Source organism: Laccaria bicolor, genomic scaffold, assembly GCF_000143565.1.
Source record: "Laccaria bicolor S238N-H82 LACBIscaffold_11 genomic scaffold, whole genome shotgun sequence".
Taxonomy (NCBI): domain Eukaryota; kingdom Fungi; phylum Basidiomycota; class Agaricomycetes; order Agaricales; family Hydnangiaceae; genus Laccaria; species Laccaria bicolor.
This window is the reverse complement of record NW_001889882.1, coordinates 885,314-900,320: the sequence shown is the minus strand read 5'-3', so window position 1 is coordinate 900,320 and position 15,007 is coordinate 885,314. Positions and strand designations below refer to the sequence as shown.

General features: G+C 48.8%; 7 protein-coding genes across 7 annotated transcripts; 4 read left to right on the top strand and 3 right to left on the bottom strand.

Annotated features, from left to right (window-relative positions):
• Nucleotides 1-1,864: 1,864 nt before the first annotated feature.
• LACBIDRAFT_294228 (uncharacterized protein) lies at nucleotides 1,865-3,734 on the top strand (the record flags this gene model as incomplete). Its single annotated transcript, XM_001880905.1, has 5 exons — nucleotides 1,865-2,176; nucleotides 2,233-2,552; nucleotides 2,610-2,799; nucleotides 2,851-3,180; nucleotides 3,236-3,734. The coding sequence occupies 5 exons, from the start codon at nucleotides 1,865-1,867 to the stop codon at nucleotides 3,437-3,439; spliced, it is 1,356 nt and encodes a 451-aa protein (XP_001880940.1). The 3' UTR covers nucleotides 3,440-3,734.
• A 14-nt stretch (nucleotides 3,735-3,748) lies between these two features.
• On the bottom strand, nucleotides 3,749-4,838 carry LACBIDRAFT_297208 (uncharacterized protein; the record flags this gene model as incomplete). Its single annotated transcript, XM_001880677.1, has 4 exons — nucleotides 3,749-4,153; nucleotides 4,207-4,374; nucleotides 4,430-4,625; nucleotides 4,684-4,838. The coding sequence occupies 4 exons, from the start codon at nucleotides 4,836-4,838 to the stop codon at nucleotides 3,749-3,751; spliced, it is 924 nt and encodes a 307-aa protein (XP_001880712.1).
• Nucleotides 4,839-4,980: 142 nt separating this feature from the next.
• Nucleotides 4,981-6,324, top strand: LACBIDRAFT_190550 (uncharacterized protein; the record flags this gene model as incomplete). Its single annotated transcript, XM_001880904.1, has 6 exons — nucleotides 4,981-5,066; nucleotides 5,113-5,133; nucleotides 5,186-5,343; nucleotides 5,396-5,859; nucleotides 5,916-6,086; nucleotides 6,141-6,324. The coding sequence occupies 6 exons, from the start codon at nucleotides 4,981-4,983 to the stop codon at nucleotides 6,264-6,266; spliced, it is 1,026 nt and encodes a 341-aa protein (XP_001880939.1). The 3' UTR covers nucleotides 6,267-6,324.
• A 66-nt stretch (nucleotides 6,325-6,390) lies between these two features.
• ARP16207 (fungal specific actin related protein) lies at nucleotides 6,391-8,358 on the top strand (the record flags this gene model as incomplete). The annotated part of the gene is made up of 5 exons (XM_001880903.1): nucleotides 6,391-6,740; nucleotides 6,791-6,896; nucleotides 6,946-7,053; nucleotides 7,107-7,775; nucleotides 7,828-8,358. The coding sequence occupies 5 exons, from the start codon at nucleotides 6,391-6,393 to the stop codon at nucleotides 8,356-8,358; spliced, it is 1,764 nt and encodes a 587-aa protein (XP_001880938.1).
• A 212-nt stretch (nucleotides 8,359-8,570) lies between these two features.
• LACBIDRAFT_297205 (uncharacterized protein) lies at nucleotides 8,571-10,983 on the bottom strand (the record flags this gene model as incomplete). Its single annotated transcript, XM_001880676.1, has 6 exons — nucleotides 8,571-9,181; nucleotides 9,233-9,520; nucleotides 9,577-10,689; nucleotides 10,746-10,818; nucleotides 10,874-10,912; nucleotides 10,966-10,983. 6 exons carry the CDS (start codon nucleotides 10,981-10,983, stop codon nucleotides 8,571-8,573), a joined length of 2,142 nt encoding a protein of 713 aa, XP_001880711.1.
• A 1,314-nt stretch (nucleotides 10,984-12,297) lies between these two features.
• Nucleotides 12,298-13,861, top strand: LACBIDRAFT_297203 (uncharacterized protein; the record flags this gene model as incomplete). Its single annotated transcript, XM_001880902.1, has 2 exons — nucleotides 12,298-13,169; nucleotides 13,225-13,861. 2 exons carry the CDS (start codon nucleotides 12,298-12,300, stop codon nucleotides 13,859-13,861), a joined length of 1,509 nt encoding a protein of 502 aa, XP_001880937.1.
• Nucleotides 13,862-13,939: 78 nt separating this feature from the next.
• Nucleotides 13,940-14,524, bottom strand: LACBIDRAFT_326966 (uncharacterized protein; the record flags this gene model as incomplete). Its single annotated transcript, XM_001880675.1, has 3 exons — nucleotides 13,940-14,140; nucleotides 14,197-14,265; nucleotides 14,318-14,524. The coding sequence occupies 3 exons, from the start codon at nucleotides 14,522-14,524 to the stop codon at nucleotides 13,940-13,942; spliced, it is 477 nt and encodes a 158-aa protein (XP_001880710.1).
• Nucleotides 14,525-15,007: the final 483 nt, after the last annotated feature.

Below are 15,007 nucleotides of genomic sequence, written 5' to 3'. Positions count from 1 at the left end.
TTGGTCCGTGGGGCGTGGAGTAGATGTTAGGTGAAAGCAGACGTACTCAAGCTAGCAAGCTGATGTCCGACTTTGTCCGGCACGTGAGAGATACCAGCATATTAAATTCTGGGACCGTCTGACCCCCCGAAGAGTCGGCTACTAGCCTTGAGGCTGGTAGCCTGGGAACGATCACCGCATCATTCGGCAAAGCCCGTCAGCTCATCAGAGACTCCGCTCTACACAAGTCTACACAGCAACTTACGTAGATTTTTTGTCGCGACAACCTACATCTCAAAAAAAAATGCCATGAATTTCGAAAACAGGGATACTTTCAAATTTCAAACGACTGTTGTGAAAGATACCTCAATTTTTTCTATAAATGACACGGAGTGACGGAATCAACACCACCAAACAGTTACCAAATAGAATGTTAGAACTTAGCGCTGTATACGCTTTATGATACGCATTTTGTGGCGACGGTAACGGATTCCACGAGGAATAACTTTACATTGTTCTAATACAAATGGATAGTGAAAGGTATAAAGAAGAACTTACAAAGTCAAGCTAAGCATCAACCAATCAACAACCAATAACCACAAAACTAGCAAGTAACAAGTCCAGCACCCAACTTAAGCATGATGCATGATGTGTTATATGTGTCTAATGCATTCAATGACTCTTCATATATGTGGAACTGAATGTTTGCGAGCAGTGTGATAATTACAAGAGGCTCGGAAACGAGACGCGACATGATACATTAACGCGACGGACCCTTCACTACGTCACGTTCAGCTATGGCCGCACGTGAGGGCATCAGCGGCGTTTTCCGAGGGAGCGTTCAGGCTTGTAGCACTGAGGCTCGTGGCCTGGTCAGCGGGCGGTCCGACATTCTGTAAATTCTAATCATCATTCGAACAACCAGACCCACCCATCTATGTTACTCTAGCGGTTCAGCGCTAGTTCAGCCATGGTGTATATCATTGCCCCGAGTCGCATTCACTCTTGTATCTGATCAATATTCTTCGTGCTGACGCGTTTTGCGGCTTTCACGAATCACAACTCCCAAGCACATGCTGCTCAGTAACTCAGATGCTACGTTGATGCTACTTGTGAGTACTTTCATGTCTTATTGTACCCGCGTTACGTTAGAGTCAAGGGGCTTCGGTGGTATCATAGACTGAACAAATGATACAGTTTACAGCACTAACTTGACTCACAGAATTCGAACATGTCGTGACGCACTACGTGATTCTTACACGCGGCCCAGCCCAGCGTAGATTACCCTTCAATTGATTGACTTTGAAAATTCCACGATGGAATGGAAGCAGTGAGCTTTTGTTCAGGTCGACTCGAGGTGCCGTGACGGAGGAAGCGCTGTTGAATGCACTGCTACCGCTGCTAATCGCCGGTGGGGGAATTTCCAACTTTGGCGAGGGTAAACCCGAGGAATGGTAAGTGTGGTGAGATGAGTAGAGTTTACAATTGTGAGTGGTCATGATCAGTGTCCGGTACACGCTCTAAACGCGCTGGTATTGCGCTGGTACACGCTATTGTAGGGAGGTAGCATCGAGCACGTGCCGATAGATTGCAATCAAATCAGAATCTGGTGATCCTCTTGTTCTCCGTGGTAAATCCCTGCACATCTCAGGCTGTTCCTTACCGCATTTACGACATCGTTTGTCCCTAGGAGCTCTGCGAATCACCTCTAATCATCTTCAATAAACAATTATCCAAAACTGTCAATACTGGTCCCCCTCCATTTCATCCCTTGACACCTCTTGACACCCACAATAGGCCAATAGCTTGTTGTTACTCGGTTGCTACTGGTCAAAGTCCCAGTATATAGCCTCCCTCCAATGCTGCGATTCGCCCCCATTCCTCTATGGACGTGTTGTCCCCTCCTAGATATCAGCGATTCTCCACCAGACCTGGTCCGGTACCACTGTCTGGTTCTGAGCTCCCGCCTTACACCCGTCGGAACAGTCTCATCCAGCCAGTTGCCGTTCGCCGCGACGCCACAGAGCACATTTTTCAACTATCGGATGGGAAGAGCAAACCTTGGATAACCCTCAAGGTCCAAAGCAGCGCCAAGTCTTCCAGGTCGCTACCCACATTCTTTGAAAAGGAAAACATCACTGGCCAACTAGAACTTTTCGCTGAAAAGGGTGATTCGATACAAAGTATCAGCGCCACCGTGAGATTCATTATCATTCTTTAATGCCTTGAGACTCACCGGTACGGATACCCTAGGTTACTGGTCGCATCATCACTGGCGCGAACATAGAGGATTCTTTCGTATTCCTTAGCCAGACACTCCCCATCTGGTCAAAGTCCCCTGACACTCCCAGAGTACCTTCACCCTCAGATGGAGCGTCAAGCTCCAAGCTTCTCGGGCATTGCTTATGGCCTTTGTCCATCTCCCTCCCAAGAGCTGTCAATATTCCTACAGGAGCCGGAGATATACGTTCCTATCGCCTCCCAGAGACTTTCCTGGAGCGCCACACGAAGGTTAGCGTTCAGTATGATTTATCGGTGGTAGTTTCAAGAGGCAAGCTCCGCGCCGACAACATGTCAGTTATGCCAGGTTTCTGATGGTCCCTTCCTCGTCATATTGATAATTTTTATAGTATCAAGACCGCCTTCGGTTATGTCCCCAGCACGAGGCCTGATGCTCCCTCACTTCTTCGCCAGCTTGTATATCGAGACGCCCTTCCACTTCCAGGTCCAAGTACAGACCCAGAAGGCTGGAAAACCCTCCGGACAGTACCAGTTCGCGGCGTCATGTTCAAGAGTCGAAGAGTCGAAGCGAGGTGTACCGTGAGTTTAATTGCTGTGATAAAACAGACTGTTTTGCCAACTCGTTTCCAGATGTCGATCGCTCAGCCAACATGTTATACAAGAGGGAGCGTGATACCCTGTTATATGACATTAGAAGGGTCTGAATCACCAGTCCTTGATGTTCTCTCCGCGCCAAGTTCCATCGTCGTATGTCTACGACGTCGAGTCAGGTTTTACAACAAGTCTTCTTCGTCAAGGAGGGACGTTGCCTGGAACGAAACGGTAGAAGACGTGGGTACCGCTATTTGGTGGCCCTCCTCTAACGCCAGAAGCGATTCTCTCACTCGGCATCTCGAGGGGGAAATCAGATTGGCGAAGGACCTGAGACCCACATCAGAAATGGGCCATTTCAGTATCTCTGTGAGTCTGCTCGTTGGCGACAAGGTTATTTGTGTTGCTGACTCTGCTTGACCAGTACGCCGTTGTCCTATGCCCATTCGAGGCCGCCAATTACACTTCAGAGGCCTCCGTCCTCCTTTCGGAACAGGTGGAAATCGCCACCATGTATGCAAAAGGCCCCCGGCCTCATGCTTACTCCCCTCCCGCTTATGATCCTACTCCACGACGAAATGACGAGTTTCATGCTCCTCTGGCTCTCAACTCATTTATCCATATATGAACTCACATCACTTTTCTTTTGACATCGCTAACCAGTGCTTTCCATGTAACCTATTGCTATCGATGCAGCTTGTCCACGCCTGGGCGCGGTTCAGTACCACTCTTTTACTCGTTGTAGCTCTACCCTCTTATCTTTTAGGACCACATTTGTACCTACCTACCCATCATTTTGTCGTTCACTCCTTTATTATTATACCAACTAATTGTATTTGATACCCTTTTTGTTATGCCAGGGCTCTATGACTTCATAGGCACATTTCCGATGCACAATGAAAGAGGGTATATTTCGTTCACCCTGTATTAGCATCCCTTATGGGAAAACTTCCCCCTCATCCAGCGACATCAGTAAAAGAGACTCGAATGTCTCATCCCCTTTGCGAGAAGCTGTTCCATGCGCTCCGACGCCGTGTAAAAGGTCATTGTCGTCATCAGGTACTAGCCAAGTGTAGGAATTGGCGCGGCGAGAAGCAACGAAGATGAATGTTGGGTCCTCGGAATCTGAGCCGAAGCGTCGCCACTCCTCCCCGTCCCTCATGACAATGACAGGTTCAAATTTGAACCAAAGACCCAGCGCAGACCAAAAAAGGGATTCCTTTGCGAGGCTTCTGATTTTATAGGAAAAAATAATTTCCATCGCATTACCTGTGCAAGGTCGAAGGGAGGAAAGGCTTAAAAGGGTTCGAAGCAGTGGGGCAAGGAGTTCTGGGAAATAGACCTAGATGAATTTGAGTGATCAATAAAACTGGGTTATCCGATATCGACGCCTACCAGATCACTACAAATAATATGCGTGGGTCCGCCCCGTGCCGAATCCGAGAAAAACTCTGTTTTGAGCGCGTTGACGTGCTCAACATTTCCCCAAGAAAGCGGTCGTATGACCCCCACGCCATTACCATCGGTTACCGAACAGATATTCTGATAGAGTAGCGGGCAAACCTATGCCAAAGTTGAAGTCCGTGAATATGGCACGCAGGCAATATTTTTTACAGACCTCAGGAAGATCGGTAGCGATGAAAAGATCTCGAGGTTCGAGTGTCTTGATGATACCCGAAGCAACCAACCCAGAACCAGATCCCAGTTCGATCATCGTTAGAGAGTGAATCCTTGCTGCGTCCGAAACAAAAGGGGGTTCAAAGTTCCAGTCCGAGGGTGGAGAAACATACGCAGACAACGCGTACGCCGCCTCCCTGCAAGCGATGATATCAAAGGTGCAATATGAAGTGCCCTTTTCGGAGATTTATCTACCATACTCTTCCAGCGATCCCGTAGAGACGAATTGCATCCTCTTGAGCTTCTACCCCAAAGACGCGCTCGCTATCTTTGCCTTGTCGAACAACACCGTTCAGGATAGAGGGGCGGATGTCAAGATTATCGGGAAAGTTGGGGTTTTGCACAAACATGGCAGAAGAGGACTGCTTAGCGCCAAACTGGCCCAAACAGCACTATCGAAATTGACTGAAAGTCAAAATCTCCGGCTCCAACGATGGCCGTTACCCGGCCCTCTTAACCATCCACTCTTGTAACCCGGTCGTTCACCCCTCGATGCCTGCCCAGTCAAAACCCGTCCAGCACTTGACGCCATTTGGAGCAGCTTTGGCTGGTGCCCTTGGAGGTTGCTTCAGCACTGCGTGAGTATATATCTACCTCCTGTCGCCCTAGCTTACCCAAAAGCAGAGTTGTTTACCCCCTAGATGTGTACGTCTCGCATTTGAATACTTGAACGTAAAGGTTTTGACCATACCTGAAGTGCCAAAACAAGGATACAAGCTCTACCTGCCGACGCGAAAGGCAAGGGGAAGGGCAACCTATCGATGCTGTCCGTGATATTACGGATATTCCACAAGGAGGGTATCATGGGGCTCTATCGAGGTTTTGGCGCGACGATGCTCAACACATTCTCAATGCGTATGTTGTTCTTGATTCGTTGAATTCTACGCTAATCAACCTCCGACCTCAGAATATGCTTATTTCTTTTTCTACTCCTTCGTCAGGACTTCTTACATCAAACGTTTGACCTCAAAGCTAGCTCCAGGGTCCAAGTTACCTCCTCTGTCGACTGCAGCTGAGCTGCTGCTGGGTGCTGTTGCTGGAGGGCTTGCCCAAATATTCACCATCCCTGTCTCTGTTATTGCTACACGACAACAAATTGGCCGATCCGATAAACTGGACGGTGATGCGACCGAGCCAACAGATGATTCCTTTTTAAGTGTAGCTCGGGAGATTATCAGGGAGGAGGGCGTCACCGGCTTGTGGCTTGGAATTAAACCTGGACTGGTGCTGACGGTAAACCCTGCGATCACATACGGGATGTTCGAGCGAGTAAAAAGCTTGGTGCTTCTTGCACGGCCAGGTGGAAATGGAAAATTGTCCCCTTGGTTGTCTTTCCTCGTCGGTGCCTTGAGCAAAACTCTGGCGACCGTTGTGAGTTGTTTTTTTGTAATCACCGAAAATTTCGCTCAGAACTCGCCGAGTTGTAGGTTACGTATCCTTACATTATGGCAAAAGTGCGGATTCAAGCCCGCACGGCGGATGCTGGGGACGAGGAGCAACATCCAGATAGCTATCACCATGAACACTCCAAGCATGTTGGTGCCCTTGATATTTTGGCTCGTGTTTGGAAACGTGAGGGCTTCGTTGGGTGGTACCAGGTATGTCAAAGCATAGTTCTGCGGCGTCGGCGACTTATCTATCTTCAAAATTAGGGAATGCAAGCCCAGATTATCAAAGCCGTTCTTTCGCAGGCGTTGTTATTTATGTCGAAGGAACAATTCGAACATTGGGCATTTGCGATCATGATCTTTGCGACCCGGTTCTCGACTGCGCGCTGACATTAGAGAGCAGCTTGACATCCTATTTATACGTAAAATAGATACTTATGGACTCGCGAATAGTGAAATTTGTACTCGTTGTGAATTGATGCCGAATGCGTGACAATGTTTCCTTAGCTCGATCATGTCCGGAAGTCCTGCAACACCCAGAGGCAAGACCACCTTCAACCCGACGACGCCAGCAACCTCGCGCATTGCAGGGGCGGGGATTGTTCAAGCGTCGCCACATTACACAACGACAAGACGACACTCGCTATATGGCGTGGAGGACAGAGTCGTCATTGACCCTGGTTCTATAATTTGGAAAGTAGGATTTAGTGGGGAAGGTAAACCTCGCAGTGTTTTCCATCCTGGAGGAGCGAACGGTTCACCTTTATGGAACCTCGGACGCGCCGCGGATCCTGTCGAAAGAGCGGAGGAGGACAGGATACTGGAAATTCGGCTTCAAACTTCCCTTCGGTCTGTTTTTCACGAGTGCGTTTTTTCCGGTCTCCTACATTCCAGTCGCTGATACCTCCATAAAGCTCGTTGCTCACAGACCCAAAAGCACGGAAAGTGATTCTGGTAGAACACCCATTGTTGCCTTTGTACATCAAGGATACCATCGCTCGACTGCTCTTTGAGAACCAGGTACGAAAGACTTTTGAAGTTCGATATTACTAGCCGATAAGTCAGTCAGGTTCCGTCCGTGTCTTTCGCGTCAAGTCATCTTCTGTCTCTCCTTGCCATAGGACGAATAACAGGTTTGGTGCTTGACTGTGGCCATCTCGAGTCTGTCGCTCTACCCGTGCGTTTTTGTACTCTCTGCACCGTTTCTCAGCCTAAATCGAAGAAGCATAGATATTCGCTGCAAGGCCTCTATTTCCTCAGCTGCAGACAACCCCCCTTGCCGGCTCCCGTCTGACTTCACATCTTCGTGCTCTTCTTCTCATGTTTGGAACATATCTCCCCCCGCCCACATCTCTGAGCGCTGCTGTCAACATTCCCGCGGCAAATCGTTCGACCCGCGTTCCGCAGGATGTCCTGACGGCTAAGGTGGTCGAGGAAATTAAAACGCGCTGCTGCTTTGTTGGTGATATCTTGAAGGGCGCCAATGAAACATCGGGCAGGGAAACACCCTCAGAGGATTTCGGATCCGAGATGGATGCGCCAATTAGCGACGCAGCTCACTCCGAGTCCGACTTTTCCCATTCAGGCTTCGACAGCGTTGTGTCATCTCATGGGGATTCTTCCGAATTTTCCATTATACCTTCTTCTCACACACGTCCAATGAATAAATCTAGTGGAGAGAGCCATTTACAGGCGCTCGCTACAATGTACAAAAGACATTCAACTGCGACTGACCTCCATATGCGGGTGGAACCTCCCCCCTCTCAACAAACTGGCACGGGTCGTGGAACGTTGATTATTCCCGGTTGGATACGTGAACGCGCAGCTGAAGTTCTTTTTGAAGGTGGCGACGTGGACGAAGGTAGTCTGGCGGAGACGATATTGAACGCGCTGCTTAAGGTATGCCACCTCATACAACTTCAACGTCAAGTAACACTTTTTATCCTTGCAGGTTCCTGTTGATCTTCGCAAAACATTGGCCTCGTCAATACTTGTCACAGGAGGAACGGCTATGCTACCCGGTTTCATACCCCGCCTTCACGCCGAACTTCTTCATTCTATCGCACCGCCTTTGGCGCAGACACGGGAAACTAACAGGCATAACAGACCTGCTCCACCACAGTACGATAAATACGCATCTCTGCGACCTCTTGTCCCGTATTTTGCGATATTGAATAACCCATCTCCGCCGCCTCCTACTTCAGATAGAGCAAGCGCTAATGCTGGGAAAGCGCCTGCATTTTCACCGTCAACCCTGGCATGGGTTGGAGGCTCATTGGCTGGGTCGCTTAAAACAGGAGGAGTGGAGGTTGCCCGCGAGAAATGGGACGAAAATGATGTCAATCGCAATGATGAGGATAGTATGGACGTCACAATGGAAAGTCCCCAAAGGACTAAAAGTATCCTCCCGGATTGGACGAGAGCAACGTTACCGCCAGGGGCTCCTATGGTAAACCCTTCCAAGTCGGCTCAAGCTGCATGATGCTATCCTGACTTTTGACTCTGACGCTCTCGATTTTCACATACGCTATAATGTATACATAGTCCACAATGAATTTAATTGATAAAGTAGAAGAACGAAGCTGGGTACATTATGGCCCAGAATAAATGGGTAATCAATCAAAAGATAAGTGTCACTATATGGAAGACGTCGAAAACAAAACAAAAAATAAGGACCGTGAAAACTCGGTGAGATTAAGGACCGTCAAGGATGCGAAGCGTGAGTTTGCTCCCATCAATGAAGGTAGTAACTAGATCCCACTCCGCCTGAGATTTAATCAATTCCATGTGCGCCTCGTTGGCAGCGCAAGAAACTGACGAGGAACGCGTGCGCTGAGCGGTTGAACTCTTGGGAAGCATGCAAGCAACCACGAAGGATTGGGAAAGAGGAATGCCTTCTTGACCAACGAATTTGTTGTAAAGGCGTTGCCTAAGGTCCGCTAAAGTGATTTCGCGAGGAACGCGAAGCATGATAATCGAGTTGTTATGAGCTGCTTTGATTGACAGAATTGACGAGTAAGATGACGATGTAGAAGACGCGGTCGTGATATCTGTTGCTGCAGTGGAAACGGAAGTATGTGTTGTCGTGGTGGAAGTGGAAGTATGTGTTGTCGCAGTGGAAGTGGAGAGATCCGTTGTCGTAGTGCAGATTGAAAGTGTTTCCGAGAATGTCGAAGCTGTCGGTGAAGCGGGTTCAGGAACGTCAGTTGCCTCTGGCATGCTGTCGTTGTTAAAGAGCCCTAGTGGTGTCTCTGGCCGACTATCGGCACCATCCGAAATGAACGAGGTTGGACGGGGGAATTCATCTGGGAGTACGGGTCAGATGAATCAGCAAATTTAATAGAAAAAGTGGCTACCAAGATTAGCTGTGGAACTGTCCTCTTCGTCGATCTCCGACCACATCTCGAAATCCGACAAAGAAACGGGCTCGGAAATTCGAGGTCTGGCTTTGACAAAGGGTTGAGCTACGTTGGGGCGTGGCGTTGTTGGTGTCAGGGGTATCACAGCGTTCGCGGAGTCTGTCGTCATAAACGTCGCAATACTGGCCATCGATGCTCGGTAAGAAGGTTCTGTGGTCAACCCCAGGCCTTCCAATAATGTCGCATTTGAGCTCGTCGTTTGCCAAGACTCGCGAATACTGGAATCTAAATAGTTTTGTCAGCGTTTTGACCGAAAAAAAACGTGTAAGAAATTTACTGACCAGCAAACGCAGTTTCATCAGTGGGGCTATTTCCTGCACTTCCCAGAAAGTCGGGAACGTTGGGAGGAGAGATAAAGATAGAGCATTGCCGATTTGAGGGACGGTCACCGGCCGAAGTTTTCGGTCTGCGGAGATAGGCAGCCTTGAAGTCTTCACGGCGCCATTTCTCGAGGTCCTCTTGTTCCTCACGAAGAGGCTCCAGCAGAGGGCATACAGAAAAGGCGGTATCTGATGCCTGAATAGGATTATGGCCAAAGACAAAGGGTGCTTCATCTGCGATCGCAGGCGTGCTTGAAACCGCAGAGCTACCTGAACTTATGTCAGATTGTGAGGACGACGAATCTGAGGAGTTAGACAGTGCGCGGCGTCTTGGGGCGACTGAAGTGCACGCATCGGCACTCTCTGTACTTGATCTTCTAGAACTTTGGTCAGGTTCTTCCGTTGTCTCTGACGCCACGGCTGAGTGAGGCCGCTCCTTCTCCTTTGATTTTCGCGGTGATTTCTTCGCAGGAGATGATGTATCGGCGCATGCTTTGTCTGGGTTTGAAGTGGAAAAATACATGGAAAAGACACTGCCTGTAACGGAGCTACGGGGTTTTCCGGCCTTCCTGTTGCGTTCATCCAGGTCATAGTCCCGCCTCCAATAGCCGAAGAAATCGGTCACTATGCGACTGGAACGAATTTCTTTGATAAGTGCTGGCATATCATCTCGGAACAGGGCTTCGATCAGGCCTTCAAATTCCCTTTGTCTTTGTTCGACGGTGGCTAGACTGGCTCGGAAGAGGGTGCCTTTTTTGGTGAGGAAAGGGATGTGTTGATGGATGTCGCGAGCGACAGAGTTCGGGTCTGGCCCCGGAGGTAGTGACTCCCAAGATGAGGCCATGTCTTGCTTGTACATTCCATTGAAGCTCTTGACGCCTTTGCCTTGGAGGAGACGCTGGCGTTTCTCCCTGGCAGCGCGCTTATACTCCGATTCAAGGGTATCTTGGAGCCACAAACAGTCCTCCCATCTGCGCCAAACGTCGTAGTCTGAGGATGAGCTTCTCGAAGAGATCGAGGCCCGGTCCCCCAGAGACAGTGGGCATATACGCATGCCATGGCTATGGGCACCACCTTACAACGATGATCAGTGGCAAGGGGGGGGGTGCGAAGGACTTATTAACGCATACCTTGCTTGGCGGGAGTGAGAAACTCTACGGAAAAGCGAGAAGGTGCAGCGCGAAAGACTGCTCGTTTATAGTTCTGTTTTACTCAATTTAAAAAGACGTAGATCCGGTTTTGTAGATAATTTGCTTACATCGGTAGTCATTGGCATGTCGGCCTGATTAGCACCGTTCTTTTAATCGCAACTTAGCGGCTCATCTTGAAAATTTTAAGCCAGTTACTCACGATATCATAGGACATCATCTTGGTCAGATGTAACGGGCGTTAATGATATATCTGGGTGAGATGAGTATGGTATACCAGACCGGAAAAATGTTTGGCTTACGACTTCGCGCTGTGGAGTGGAAGTGGAGTGGAAGAGAGCGGTGAATGTGTTGGAGAGAAAGGCTGGGGAATGCTGAGAAAGATTGAAGATTCCGTGGAGACATTTTGCTCTGTGCTCTTATTGTCTGTGGATGCAGTCGAACGGGAAAGAGATTAGATTCCGGCACGAGCCAGCTCACTGTCAAGATCTTCGCCCGATATGGATGATGCTTATTGTCTTTGCACCGGGCACCCAAGCTCCGCATGAATACACAGCTAGCTCAGCTATTTCACGAGCTGATGCGCCGTTTTATTATTGTCAATGTATATTGGTAGCGTATTGTTAGAGCAACGACTGCCATGCCACGCCATTATTATTACACGCTTAATTGTGAAGGCGTTCGTGCTCGTAACATGACTCAATGAACAATGCTCTTCATTTGCGTCCCATCATCACTATCAAGGAACTCCATTCGTGATTGTAATATTTGATTTTCGCCATCATAATTACCACTTATGTTCTGTATAATATATCTTCAAGATGTGCGCCGTATGCACCGTCGTGTGCCATTCAAGCTGTGTCTCGTTGGGATGCGTCGTCTAAATCTTCATTCCGAAAGCGGCCGTTGAGCATCGTTGTCGAGAACACTGGTTTCTAAAGCTTATTGTAACCACTGTCGTTGTTCGAAAAGGTCAACACCATTCTTCCTGAAGGACACTGGTGAACAATCATAAGAGGTAGTTATATCCCCTAGACGAGGGGAGAGACGACGAGAAAGCTGGCATAGAGATTACGAGAGGGTGTTATCCACTTTGTGCCCTTCATGGCGATTCTTGTGCTATCCAATTCCACGTCGAATTTTGTTGCCAAGGTCCGTTCTACAGGCTCAACTGTTGTTATGAGACTGCAAATGAAATGAAGGCCGATATCCCCCTCCAGCGACTCCGGTCCTCTCTAGTGAAGGGCGGAGGCGGTTCGTTTCTTTTGAGAAACGACATCGCAGCTCGAAAGTGAAGCGAACGGGTGGCAGTGACGTAGTTTGCTCTTGCTATGATGTAACTGTCCACGTGTCTTTATCTAATAATCTTGAAGTTGAATCAATGGACTTTCCGCCGATCAACAAGCGCTTTTGAACACCTGGCTTTCGTCAGGCAACCGCCGCCTGGATATCGTCCAGCCATCGCCAGCTGAAAGCCGCACTCCTCGAGGCCAAAATATCATTCAAAAGGCCCCCCAGATTTGTCCCATCTATCATGACACAGTTATCCAGCATGCGACAAACACGATCAAGGGCGAGGGACGTTAAACGTGAAGACGAAGTGGATGCTGCTCTCAACATTATGCAGGGAGCAGATACGCCAACAGTTGACGACAGCGCTTGGGAAGATGAAGACAATTTGACGACACAGTCGAGAAATACCACACCATTGCGACAGAATCGAAGTGGAACGCCTCGTAAGCGCCGAACGAAACCAGGAAGTAGCCCCCGAAAGCAACAATTCGCGACACCAGTTCCTAAACCGCCAACAGACGAAGGGAGTGTTGCAACGAGGGAGCAAATTGCGAACCCTAAATCTTCAACGGATGGTGTTGCGATTAAGGAGCAGATAGCGAAGAGCGCGTTGGAGGGAGCAGTGTTTACTGGCCGATATTTGCTCGATGTCGTTGGAACCGCCCTCTTCCTTATGCGCAAACCCCTTTCCGTCCTTCTCGGCCTCTTTCTGCTCTCTCTCATATTAGTCCAGGCGTGGACAACAATACAAGGTGCATTCGCGCCTCTTTGCATCCTTCCCGGCATTTCAAGGACGGCGATCTGCCGGCGCAACACCCGTGTTGCGGATTCTGACCAACAAGCACCACGTTGGGCTGATTATTCAAGGCTCGTGGACGTTCAAAGCAGAACGTTCGAGGAACTACTCGAAGAATCTCTTGGTGGATCATCGTTATCACTGGAGATAAAGAAGGCGGAGATGGCCACTACAGATTTGGTGACTCTTGTTCGCGTGAGCAACTTTAAGTCGAGAGATATGTTGGCGGAATCCCTGGTAGAATTTGTAGACGATGCGAAGAAAACCGGGAGGGGCTTACAAAAGCTCACCTCCAAGATTGGCGGGGCAGTTGACAAGTAAGTGAAGATAGATCATGCCTCTCTGCCAGTCTTTGATCGAAGTTTCATATAGCGTCATGGCAGTGAATGATTATGCGCTGCATGCAATCGAGGAAGCCCAAGCAAAGGCGCCATCTCGATTCTCTCTGCAATCCCTTTCTCCCTGGACTTCTGCTAGACGATCCACAAAAGAGGTTGTGGCCGAAACGTTCGGTCAAGCTATGAATGTCCTTTCAGGCAATATGCAACGCTTGATCTTGGAGGCAGAGACTAGTCTCGTTAACTTGAACTCACTTGAAGAACGCCTTACAACGCTTCAAGAAATGGTTACCAGGGAAGACTCTTCCTTATCCACGGCGAAGGAAGAACTTCTCGTGGAACTATGGACAAAATTGGGGGGAAATAGGAAGACGCTGCGAGGCTTCGAGAAGCATTTGATCCTCTTGAAGGATCTAAATGTATATCGGAAACAAGCACTTGTCCATGTTGTGGCGGCATTGCAGACGCTGCAGTCAATGAGCGAGGATATGGAGGACCTGAGAGAACGGGTGGCGGCTCCCGATCTCGTGGGCTCGCAGATCCCAGTGGAGGTCCACATGAGAAGTATTAGAAATGGGCTGGAAAGGTTGCGGGAGGGAAGGATCAGGGCGAAACATTTGAGCGAGGAAGCTATGTACCGAGTATTGGGGGGCGAGAGGCCGGAAGATTGACGAGGGAATATGATTTTGGATTTGGACGCCTGTATCTTGTATTTATCAGAGATGACGAGTCTTGTATACCAGCCTAGTTTAGCTGATGTTTTGATCTGACTCTCTTTGCCTTAGAAGCTCATCCAGGAGAGCTGCTACTTCTTTCTTTGTTTTTTCGCTCTCTTCCTTAACAACTTTGAGCTCTGCATCGCGTCTGTGCGCGATTTGAGCTTCGTCAGAAAGTAGAAGAAGAAGCTTCATCGAATGGGTGATAGAAAGAAGAGAGTTCGCGGCCCGAACCTTGACGAAAGTGATCAACAGACTCGGGTAAAAGCATTATTTGCAGGGTGAATTACCATAGATTCGGCCCTTGATTGTGCTTGGAAGGACTCTTGAGCAACGCAAAACTTGTCTTTGTCTCCAATCTTAAAATGCGTATCAGGATTAACTTTGCAGGCGAAGTCGAATATAACACACCGATGCCAGACCGACGAGATCGACCATACCATCCACGAGAGTTTCTACCTCTACATCGACCTTTTTGTTCCATTCTTCTTCGATGGCATCCAGGTATTCGGCAGAGTTTTGGTCAACAACTGCCTGAGCTGTTCCTCGCTGCAAGAGATTTGCTGTGGGAAGGGCAGATGGACGGGAAACATCCGTCTGGGGAACAGAGTCGGTCATGGTCAAAAGGTAATGTCAATGTCACGCGCTTCACGAGACGTAACGAAGGGTGACATATCACGTGAACATATACGTAATATAAAACATGTCGCGCTTGTCGCCGCCACGTCGCCACTCCTCTTTAACTCAAACTCCAATCATCTTTTACAAATATGACCGACAACAAAAGCAGCAAAGGTTACTCTTACACTGGTAGTGGTACCAACGACCAAGTATGTTCTCGGCGTTCTTTATGACTTATCATGTTCCCATAACGCATACAACAGGGTAACCACTATTGTAGTCGTCAGGCAGACGATGGAGGGCGTGGATATCATTATTCCAACACGTATGTTTTTCCGTTTAGGTTATTATATGTCTAACTTTTGTCCAGCAACGGAAGCTACTACTATCAGAATCCCAACGGGTCCACGTACTATAATAGCGGAACTGGGTATGCGAGTTACACGCCTCCTGGCCAAGGATCAAGCTCGGGTAAAAAAT